The sequence below is a fragment of the Melitaea cinxia genome, chromosome 12, assembly GCF_905220565.1.
Source record: "Melitaea cinxia chromosome 12, ilMelCinx1.1, whole genome shotgun sequence".
NCBI lineage: Eukaryota > Metazoa > Arthropoda > Insecta > Lepidoptera > Nymphalidae > Melitaea > Melitaea cinxia.
The window spans coordinates 16,000,586-16,012,807 of NC_059405.1; the positions used below are offsets into that span (position 1 = coordinate 16,000,586).

Here is a 12,222-nt window from a genome sequence, read left to right on the forward strand (position 1 = left end):
AGAAACATAATTTATAATTGTAATTATAATGTTCTCTACAACTTATTTACCTTATACTTCATTTATTTTAATAATAATATTCTAGTGACACCTAAAAATTGTTAAAAGTAAACAATATCCTTTACTACGAACCCTACACCAAGGAAAAACATTTAAAAGACAGTCAATAATTCTTCCAACACATTTTAGCAGTTGAGCAACACTCAAATCCAAATTTTATGCAAAATACTACTGAACCAGTTTTGTATAAATTTGAAGATTTTAGCAGACGTGATACTTATCTCTTATATAACTGAATGATAAGCTAAGCGATGGTATTATTACAAAATCGACCATGGTCATGAAATGCAGCTACCATAGTCAATATTCTTGTAAGGATCTGATACTCCATAAAGCCTATACGGCCACTGGTCAATCACCTACCTACACTTAGACGTAAAGTGGATATTATAATGAAACCACTTTTTCGAATTTTATCGCGGTTTATTAAGTCTTCTTAAGCAGACAAAATCGTTCATTTATTATTAACGATTTTTGGTTATTACGATTTAGGCATTATTGTGTGAAATGAAATGAAAACATTTATTTCGTCATAAGGTGATATACACACTTAACGAAAGTCAAAATAATGTCAATTACAGAAATAATAATACAAATAAATTAAAGAAAAAACTCGACAATAGAAAGAAAGTTAAGGCAGCAAAAAAATCAAACAATAAAATAAAAAAATGATATCTTAACATTGGGTGCACTACAAGCTTGGTAATATACCCAGTGTTATGTGCAACCTTAACTTAGTCAAAATAATCAACATATTAAGTTACTTGAAATTTCTAATGTGTCGTGTAATAGCCATCATTTGCAACAAAAGCTTTCAAATGATTTCGTCAAAATCGATGTTTATGATCTTTAACGAGATGGCTTAAAAGTAAGTCATTTGGGTCAGAATGAATGTTCAAGGCGGAGGATAAGATTTGTCTTGTAAATGTCTCATTATTGGAAAAAGTAAATTGAAACGCAGCCTGTGTTCCAATGTTTGGCCAACATCACTTCTCTATGTAGGTAGGGATTGATTCTATTGATATCTATTTATTGATATGCTGGATGCATGAAAATTTCAGGTCACAGGCGATTGCTAAATCGCTGTATAACACTCTCTCAAATTAGAGTTATGATGGTTGACATGGGTAAGATGGTAAATCTTGAAGTCTTGTAAGTAAATTCGCATAGATCAAGAAGTTCTAAGACACTAAAATTGAAGCTCTAATTGATACTTATAATAAAAATATACATTCCCAGTGCATCACGCCAAAAGTATTCTACAAATTAACGAGAAACTCGGCATTTCAGTTAGTAAAAATAGCTAAATTTTTCATCCAGAAATTCACAATAGTTCCTTGTACCATTGCGATGCGACTCATTCGCTATTTTCGTAATATTGTGTAACACCAAAAAGTTCTCTTACTACCTACATTATACCTACAGCTATCGTTATCCAACCAGTATCTGTTTGTTCTATTAATCACTTCATACGAAAATACTATTATACTTTACAAATTTATAATCTCGTAAATGTGAAAATTAAATGTAACATTACCTTCTAGACCAGGGGTTCCCAAACTTATTTTGTCTACCGCCCACTAAGAGAATAAATTATTTTATATTGCCCCCTTTGAGTAATCTTTTAATGAATATTAGTTGATGTTAACTAGTTGTAGTCGAGAGTCCAGATTAAATGATAAATCGCCCCCAAGCCGCTACACAACGCCACCATCCTTTAGTACTGCAGCGCCCACAAGGAGGCATTATCGCCCACTTTGGGAAACACTATTATAGACCGAGAGCCTAGGAGGGCCAGACTTTCGTATCTGATATCTGCCAAAGTAAACATGACTTAAAAATCTTATTTGGTCATTACTTCAACCTGTGGTAGGAACATGCACTGAGAGACTTTCAGCTTTTATAACATGATGAAGGTCTAGCCCTCACGGGCTCTTGGGTTATTACCAATTCCACCGGTAGCTGCTTAAAATGATTATCACGCACTGAAGATATTAAAAGACTAATAAATGTGCCTGTACTTCAGTTTATTAGTTAAAGTCAAATGGCGTAGCTTATTCACTTTAACTTTTAAAAAAATGTATTTAAGATAGAAGAGTTTCATGATATAACAGTAAATATATCTGAAACTTTCATCAATCAATCTATTTTATATATCTGACTCCTTATTAGCAATCACCTAATATGGCCCTCAGTATGTTTTGTAGTGATAACCTAACAAATTTAGTATACCTGTCAGAATAACTACGTATATCTATTCATTTGTACTGTGTGAAGAATTGGTTTGCCAAGTATTTTATTCATACTCTTAAACAAACGTATGACAATAGTGAAAAATACATTAGAATTCTTATAATCGTCCCAAGTCAGAGAAAGTCATATCCATGAATGTTATTCCTGGATTTACTGTTTAAAAAAATATTTAACACTTCCAAAATTAACCTTGCTACACTAAATATTTCTGAACTCTAATTAATATTTCTGAAATCTGATTAATGCAGTAAACAAACAAAATCCTTCCATTTTTATATGAGTTACTATATTCTATTAGAAGCAATTAATAAAATTGAACGATATTATGATCCTGTAGTTTCAAGGACATTTCGTCACCACAAGGAATACTACGCCAACTCAACTACTGAAAATATAAAACTACTTAAATATGTCTATTTATACATAACTATACCATTAAAATTAGTCATTTTTGACCAAGAAGTTCCTTCTTTATTTCTATGGTTTATCGAATACTACTGGCCATTCGACGGAAATTATTTGAGGTGTAAACACTACCGAATTTTTTTCCTTCGGCTTTTTTCTCTCAGCCTACACTAGGGACATTATTTATTGTAGTGTTTAATGGAGACGATGATTTAATAGAAAGGTAATGTGTTCCTTAAATATTGTGACTAAGTTAGGGTTGCTGGACAACACTAGGTGCATTACTTTTAGATATTGGAATTTTTTAATCGACAGATGTTAATTTTTTTTTTTTTTTTTTTTTTATGTTTTTTTTACTTTCCTTAAGTTTGTATATCACCTAATGACGAAATATTTTCATTTCAATGGAGTACTACATCACAAATTATCATCTCAAAGTCCGTTGCCCCCCTCGTACACCTTCCTTGTTAGTTAAAATTAGTCAAATATTGGAATATTTAAAAAAAATACCATTTTCAAACGCTCAAACAAATTCAACGAAATTCCACTGATATCATCACTTCAATCATACCTTCGGTCAATTTTTTAAACATATTTCTTTGTCTAGTTATATTATTAATTTTTATAGAATCCATTAGGATAAGTTTAGATTCGGCTTGGAATTGAAACAATCAAATATATAATTATGAAAGCCACACTGAAGGACAGTAATGTTTCTGGTTTAACCCTATACCGCAGTCAAGGTGTTAACTTATTGAAATATAAATTTTGTAATTTATAATTAACTAAAATATCTGTATAATTTGCACTGGTAACAGTATTTTTTCCTCATATAGATTATAATTATACCTTTTTAGCTTGTAAAGAACTTATGTTAAATAGTAAAGTTATTATAGTATAATAATAAACATAGAAAAAAAAGATATCATTTATTTATAGCGAAAAACTATCCATAACAATTCGCATTCTCACTATTCATAATTTGTTTTATCATTCAAGGCAGTTTCTTAACATAACGTGAAATGAAAAAAGTTATTGATACATTAATTATAAAATTACTCGCTATAATTATTTACAATGTTATATTTTTAAGGACCTTATCGATATTTAATCATATGTACACAATTTTTTGTACGTGGATTTAGAGAAATGGGTTTGGGAGGGGTCAAATGGCTAATGGGGGGAATTCGCAGAACTATACTGAACTTAATCAGTATTTACGTCCCTTGTTAGATAAAGACTTTTTCTTCATATACATAGGTTAGAAAGTTAATCCACCACGTTGTTTTACTGGGGGTTGCCAGATAATTTTCCTATCAATATATGGAATATATGGAACATATATGGAACTGAATTATGGATATGATACAAAGAGACTTCTACTATCCATTTCAATAAGGGGCAAGTAGGTTCGTTCATTAGATAACACACAACAATTTGTTGAAAACCAATATTGTGAAGATTGGAATAAAGACCTCTTTACAGGGTCGACTATCTGTAGACCAAATATAGAAGGCAAATGTCTTGTCTTCTAGGCAGGTTAAGCTGGTTTAAGATAGAAAAAAAAAAATGAGAAGAGCTCCACTGACAAGAGAAAAGCTATAAGTTTTTTAAGCTTTCCTAGTAACTATGAACAACTTTTACCCTCAGGAACTTACCGTGACTGTCCTTTACCTGTCTGCAGAGTCGCCGAAATATTATTTTAAAATGGCAATGGCGGTAAGTCCCGTAGAGTAAAAAGACTCTAATAAGAATCGCTATAAGATGTTTGTAACGACCGGGAAAGTGGCCTGTATGTGCTCTTCGAGGCAAAGTGGGGAGACCCAAACATACACCCTAATGTGGAGCAAATATTTGCACCGATATAAATGTGTCTCAAGCTGGCATACAACAGAAAGGTTGTGTGACTAAAAAGGTCTTTATATAATGGTCGGAATACTACCCATTATACAGATGTTAAAAACACACAGAGCCTACATCTTTCCTTACACTTAAAAGGAATTCTCAATTGAATAAGAAAACTAATAACCCTTACGAAAAATACACATTTCAAATGTTTTTTACCCTCGTAATATTCCAAATCCACGTTCACATAATTTGATATACATTATATATAATTTTATTATTATTATTATATATTGTATTTTGTTTATAAATTCGACAAAATCTTATCAGTCACTATAGAATCTACATGTCAATAACCTGGAAGTTTCGTGACGAACATAATTCGTTAGTATATTTTACAAATAAAATAAATTGGCACGTTATTTAAGTTTTGTCGTTTTAATAAAAAATTAACGAAAAAAATTATAATGAAAACGAAATGTAATTAATCATTAATATTGGGAATTATAATTATATTTACAATATGACTTCGTGATGATTGGAATCGTGCTAGGACATTGTCGCGTGGTCTCCTCACATTTACCTGAAATTGTTAAAAACGTGGTTACTTTTATAATCGGATAACTATTTCATGGATACTTTAATATTATGCAGACGAGTGCAGGTTGCTGTCTGTACAACGTGTGCGGTGTTCGGTGCGCGGTGCGATGGTGTACGCACACACATATACGCATATACGTACACACGTACACTGTGTCCGAGCGAGCGCGCGCATGTGTGTGTTTGTGTGTGCACGCCGGTGCGAGTGCGTGTAGTTGTGATGTTGAAGCAGCACGGACTTGAAGGGGTCGCTGTGTGTACACTGTGTACGCGTGTGCGTGTATTCGTGTGTGCGTGTATGCGTGTATGTTTTGTGCGTATGTTTGCGCGTGTGTACTCTGTGTGCGCATGTGTGTGCGCGCGTGTGCGCGTGTACGCACGTGGCGCGGCAGGCGGGCGAGTGCATGTCGCGGTCGGCGCCGCCCGCGAAGCTGATGTTGAGCAGCATGGACTCGAACGGGTCGCTGCGCATGCGCTTCTGGTTGGCCGCCGCCGCCATGCTCGGGTTCTTCACCTCGCGGACCTCGCCGACTCCGTCCTGTGAAACATCATAACCAGTTTTAGTATGTGCTTAATAATATTAGTATTTGAAATAACTCTAATGCTATTGACAGAGTTTATGTTCCAAACACAACCAAACTATCTATGTAAGTATGTATGTCTATTTATTGAGTTGCTTCCTATTATTTTTTATAAAATTATACTCTACACCTACACCGTCAATATATCATCATCATCATCCTTTGCCCTAAGGTTGCCTGGAAGAGATTACTCTTAAGCAATAAGGCCGCCTTTTGTACATTTTTTTTCTACAAATTATTGCTAATGTTGCTTGCTTATTTTATTTGTTTGGTGTACAATAAAGTGTAAATAAATAAATAAATAACCAACAAAAGAAACGCCTTATTAAGTCTCAGCCACCTAACGGAATTGGCGAAATATCAAAAGTGATTTTTAATTTTTATTTGAAGAAATATTTATTTACCTCAGGCCTAGGGCTCCAAAGCCGCACGACGGACTCGATGCCACTAGTGGCGAGCAGAAACATGCTCGGATGTAACTGTACGCAATTTACTATAGACTCGTCGCCTCGAAGACAGCGAATTATATTACCCGTTTTGCGACACCAAATGAATATGCCGCCGTCGTCAGAACTGTTGACAAAATATTATAATAATTAAAATTACCAGAAAAATCTTGAAAATGTCCATCTTGGACTTTGGAGTATTTTGCCGGTGTCAAAAATCTGATTTCCAATCCGAATTATTGTTTGTGCTATATTGTCGTTGGTTTGTAAAATATTTCTATTTGTGAAGACTTGCGTTATGTTAGGCGTGTCTTAAAGCACGAAAATCTTTTTTTTACCAATTGGTCAGCAAACAAGCTTATGGGTCACCTGATGGTAAGCGACTACCGTAGCTTATAGGCGTCTGCAACACCAGAAACATCAAATGCGCGTTGCCGACCAACCATCAATATCCTCCCAGGAGCTCTGGTCACCTCACTCACCACAGGAATACAGTACTGCCTGAAGGCAATATTACACTGCGAAAGGTCAAGGCACTTCCCCAGTCCGGCTGCTCCAAATTTTGAGCAAGTTATTTCCTGCTGTGTGTGTGTGTGCTGTGCCTACCTCAGTTAATCTCCATCTTTCTCGTTTGTTATCATAAGCACCTAGTGAGCTAATCTTGTTTTTGAACTTTCTAATACTCTGTAATAGGTTCTTATGGGATAAAATATTAAGAAAAAGGGGCAGAAAATTGAAAAATCCCAGGAAACGTAATGACTGTTTAAACTACAGATATTTGAGTTCGTCAGACGGCACAAAAGTCTGCCAGGTCAGCAAGTAGATAGATTTCTTACCCAGCAGCCGCATATTTGGCCTCAGGTCCTAGGAAGTTAGCCTCCTTGATGTCAGTGGTTGTATTGCAGTGCCCGAGGAAACGACACTTGTAATCCAACGCTGCCCTGCGTAATCTACGCTCCAGGTTGCTTTCCGGCTGGAGATCTCCATCAGATACTGGTGACAAATTATCAGTTAAATACGTTCAATTTTTAGAATGTTTTTACGTCATGTTTCAGCTTATATCATCTCACTGCTGGATATGGACCAACTAGTTTCTGCCCGCGACTTCGTCCGCGTGGAACTTTTAAAGGGGAACATTTCTGTCGTACATGTTTTTGCGAAACTTTAACAGTTTACGCAGCGCACGCAGCTGAAACTCTCAAAAGGAAAAAAAACCCAGATTTTGCAACAATCGTGCTCCGCTTCTAACGGTCTCAGTATAATGATTTATAGGCTTTCCTCGAATAATGGGCTAACTAACACTGAAATAATTTTATATAAAACAAACAAACTCTTCAGCTTTATAATATTGGTATAGATTTCTCCATATTGGAGAATCTGAGCTTAATTCATCACGTTGGTCCACCGTAGACTGGCGGATATATTCTCTACTATGAGTAACTATCTTTTTTTACGTGGGAAAAATCCATTATGGATACGGGGGCGCCAGAGGGTTATGTCAGACTCCTACTCATAAAAAAACCGCCACGTGTGAGGAGTCGTCCGCCTGGGTGGGGGGAGATGGGGTCGCTAGCATTCGTCACCTCGCCCTGGCGACCAGGCCCGGACAGACTCCGGGCCCCGGCACACTGGTGGGGTGGCCTCGCTCACAACACGGCCACCCTTTAAACATGTGGGGTCGTGTCGTCCAGCCAGCCGAAGTCCCCGACTATCGGCCGGCGACCCCAGTATAACGGGGGAGAGGAGGTGGAAAACCCGTCTCCTCCTTGCCCCCGTACGTCTGCGGAGCGGTCAGCGGAGAAGTCACCCTCCCTGCCGCTCCGCGGCTGCTGCGCCATGACCCTTCGCAGGAGACCGCCTGCCACGAGCCCCCACCGTCAGCGCGGCTCGAACGACGCTCGGCGGCGACAGCTCCCGTCCGAGGACCGCCGCGGCTCCACCTCCAGCGTGGTGAGCGCCGTATGCTCTGGCGCCCCGCACTCGTGGCAGGCTGGAGTCGCCTCCCGTCTCGAGATTTGGTGCAGGTACTTACCGAAGCACCCGTGTCCGGAAAATACCTGCACCAAACGGAAGGTCAGCGGCCCGAACCGCCGCCTCACCCACTTCCGGAGGACCGGCCTGACCGCGTCCACCGTCCACTGCCCGGGGTCCGGCGGGGCCAGGTCCTCCGTCCACCGCCGCAACGGGGTGTCCTGCGCGTGCCTCCGCATGCGTGCGACCTCCTCCGACGTCGGGGGCTCCCCCCGGGATCTCGCCGCCGCCACGAAGTGGTAACTTTGCAATTCCCAATAGGAGTCGTCGGGAAGCAAGCACGCCGCCGTCCAGAGCACCGTTCAGTAATCGCGTATCGCCCTCGTCGCGATGAGTAACTATCTCTATCAGGAGTCCACGACATGAACCGAAACCGACGGCTTAACGTGCTCTAGGCACAAGTTTTATATATATATATATATATATAACTAGCTGACTCGGCAAACGTTGTCTTGCCGCTAAATACTATTTTAAAATAGTGGTTGGTAGTAGAAGGGTGAAAATTTAGGATTGTATGTATTTTTCAACGACAAATCATAATAAATAAAGAATAAATAATATCTAAAAATTAAAAAAAATTAGGGGTGGACTACCCTTAACATTTAGGGGGATGAAAAATAAATGTTGTTCGATTCTCAGACTTACCCAATGTGCACACAAGATTTCATGAGAATCGGTCAAGCCGTTTCGGAGAAGTTTAACTACAAACACCGTAACACGAGAATTTTATATATTAGATTAACATTTTTTTTTTATTAATTAATTGTTTTTGTTATTGACAATGTTTCTGCTGTTAGTTTTTGGTATGTTTGGTTTAACATTTATTATTATTTTGACTATTGTGTTGTGTGTAGTTCTTGTACGAAATCTGATGGTAGGCTGTAGCCATAGCAAATAGACGCAAGCGCGTTGACGACCCTATCCCCACCAGTCCCCCCCCCCTAAGAGCTCTGCTCACCTTACTCACCACAGAAACACAACACTGCTTCTTCTCTGGATCTTCATGTATTTTATTCATTCAATTATAATATTATAAACAAAACTAATATAATACTTTTTCTGTTCTCTTTGATTATGACTTTTGCATTCAGCGGATTTATTTAAGTTATACAAGATAACAAATAGAATAGAATGTTTAAAAAAAACTTCAATTTACTTTCATCTGGCTTCGACTCAAACATCTCCAGCGCCAAATTGATATCCTTCTGTAGCAGGAAGACCGCATGGCTGTCAGAAAAACTCGGGAACCTATCCTTGAAGTAGTCCAAACTCTGTTGGGCCTCTTTGGGCCTTCTGAGTTCCATGAGCGCCTTGGAGAGGCGGAAATGAGACTTCGCGTGGTTGGGGTCCAGCTCGATAGCTTTGTAGCAGTCCCGCAAAGCAGCGTACGCATCACCTGGCCTAAAAATATCACAAAATAATGAAAATTTGTTACAAATTGAAAATCTTGATTAAATTATTATAAATCCTTTAATTCAGACGAAACATGCTCGTAGTTTCTACTGAGCACGGCGCTCCACGGCCACTCGGCTATGGCGCGGTCGTAGAGCTCGCGGTAGAGCTCACGGTAGAGCTCCACTGAGCACACACTCACCAGTCGCGGCGCACGCAAGCGGCGGCGCGGTTGGAGTAGAGCACGGCGCTGTACGGCCACTCGGCTATGGCGCGGTCGTAGAGCTCGCGGTAGAGCTCACGGTAGAGCTCTACTGAGCACACACTCACCAGTCGCGGCGCACGCAAGCGGCGGCGCGGTTGGAGTAGAGCACGGCGCTGTACGGCCACTCGGCTATGGCGCGGTCGTAGAGCTCGCGGTAGAGCTCACGGTAGAGCTCTACTGAGCACACACTCACCAGTCGCGGCGCACGCAAGCGGCGGCGCGGTTGGAGTAGAGCACGGCGCTGTACGGCCACTCGGCTATGGCGCGGTCGTAGAGCTCACGGTAGAGCTCTACTGAGCACACACTCACCAGTCGCGGCGCACGCAAGCGGCGGCGCGGTTGGAGTAGAGCACGGCGCTGTACGGCCACTCGGCTATGGCGCGGTCGTAGAGCTCGCGGTAGAGCTCACGGTAGAGCTCTACTGAGCACACACTCACCAGTCGCGGCGCACGCAAGCGGCGGCGCGGTTGGAGTAGAGCACGGCGCTGTACGGCCACTCGGCTATGGCGCGGTCGTAGAGCTCGCGGTAGAGCTCACGGTAGAGCTCTACTGAGCACACACTCACCAGTCGCGGCGCACGCAAGCGGCGGCGCGGTTGGAGTAGAGCACGGCGCTGTACGGCCACTCGGCTATGGCGCGGTCGTAGAGCTCGCGGTAGAGCTCACGGTAGAGCTCTACTGAGCACACACTCACCAGTCGCGGCGCACGCAAGCGGCGGCGCGGTTGGAGTAGAGCACGGCGCTGTACGGCCACTCGGCTATGGCGCGGTCGTAGAGCTCGCGGTAGAGCTCACGGTAGAGCTCTACTGAGCACACACTCACCAGTCGCGGCGCACGCAAGCGGCGGCGCGGTTGGAGTAGAGCACGGCGCTGTACGGCCACTCGGCTATGGCGCGGTCGTAGAGCTCGCGGTAGAGCTCACGGTAGAGCTCTACTGAGCACACACTCACCAGTCGCGGCGCACGCAAGCGGCGGCGCGGTTGGAGTAGAGCACGGCGCTGTACGGCCACTCGGCTATGGCGCGGTTGTAGAGCTCCACCGCGGCGATGTAGTTGCCCTTGTTCACGTGCTCGTTCGCCTGCGGAAGGTACAGGCACAGGTAAGTCCACACATAGACAGAAGTAAAACTTACGAAAAATAAAAAACAACTCTATCTATTTCTATATTCACTAATATCTATCTCCCTTTTAACTTCAGTCCGCCCCGCCCGATCATACTTTTCTCACCACACTCCCCAAGTCAAGCGTGCGTAAAAAAGTTTTACTTGAAGTAAAACTACAAGAACAAAACAAAAGACAAAATAATTACCGTTTCCTTAATAAGTTTAATTTCTTCAGGTAACGGGGGTAGTTCCACGGTAGTATAGGTTTCAGGAGGCTGGGCCCCCTCGCTTTTGCTGCGGTTATATTGGACTATGTAGTTTTCTAACAGCACTGGCTTTTGAGCTGTGTTTATGTCGTACAGGTACACCTGGAGAGAGTGTGTCATTCAATCTTAATGTTGGTAATGTGAAATTTCATTTTAGAACGTTCTTTGTCATATATCCTGTGACAAAATGATATAGTGAAACCTCATTTTTTGCTCGTACCAACTTTTTTTCTTTTTGGTACACATACTTTTTATAGTGTCGTTTACTACTCCTCCTCCTTACTCCAATTAATTTTAAACACTTAATATAAAATATCTAAGCTGTTTTTGTAATACTTTACAATTGCAAAGCAGGAGACAAACAGAAAAATCTTGAGATTACTTAATAAGTTCTATAAGTGATAGTAGCTAAAAAAATTGTAGCATTGTAATAAAAATTGCCAAATACTTTACACCTTTGAAATTTAAGCTTTAGTATGTACAAAAAAAAAAACTCTTACTTGTTCAGAACCCAAGTTGACGAGTATCTCGTTGCCATCGTGACTGAAAGCAATGTACGTCACCGCTTTCTTTGGGAAAGTGTTCACATTAGGCTGCATTGACAGATGACCTAGGATTATAATTGATCATTAACTTCATAACCACCCGGTTTAAACCAACTAGAGCTCACCAACGAACCCTAGTAGGATGAATGATGAAATGAGAAAAGATATCCACAAAAAAAAATGATTAGTAAGTTGTAAAATCATAAAAAATTTGAATATTTTAATACGCGCTTTTTTCCCTAACACTGCCCTAAAATTTCAACCAATAATTTTGGAGTGCAGGAGAAACCAAAACCTTGTTTAATATTAAAGTAACTTTTGACACTCAGCGGTATCCAGTAGGATAGAAGTATGTGCTTGTATCAACGTTTCAAAATTACAGTAACCTGTCACCATCAGTCTGACCTACGGTCAGAGCGAAGTTCCTTTCGA

At 40.6% G+C, this 12,222-nt stretch overlaps 1 protein-coding gene across 1 annotated transcript in view; it reads right to left on the reverse strand.

Annotated features, from left to right (window-relative positions):
* LOC123658291 (WD and tetratricopeptide repeats protein 1) overlaps positions 1-12,222 on the reverse strand; it is a 66,817-nt gene that overhangs the window by 44,399 nt on the left and 10,196 nt on the right. The window contains exons 6-13 of the mRNA XM_045593728.1: positions 11,746-11,855; positions 11,186-11,347; positions 10,828-10,955; positions 9,341-9,622; positions 8,223-8,440; positions 7,027-7,183; positions 6,149-6,317; positions 5,544-5,701 (exon numbers count right to left, since the gene is read on the reverse strand). Of these exons, the coding sequence (XP_045449684.1) occupies positions 5,544-5,701; positions 6,149-6,317; positions 7,027-7,183; positions 8,223-8,440; positions 9,341-9,622; positions 10,828-10,955; positions 11,186-11,347; positions 11,746-11,855 (1,384 nt within the window). The remainder of the gene's footprint in view (positions 1-5,543; positions 5,702-6,148; positions 6,318-7,026; positions 7,184-8,222; positions 8,441-9,340; positions 9,623-10,827; positions 10,956-11,185; positions 11,348-11,745; positions 11,856-12,222) is intronic.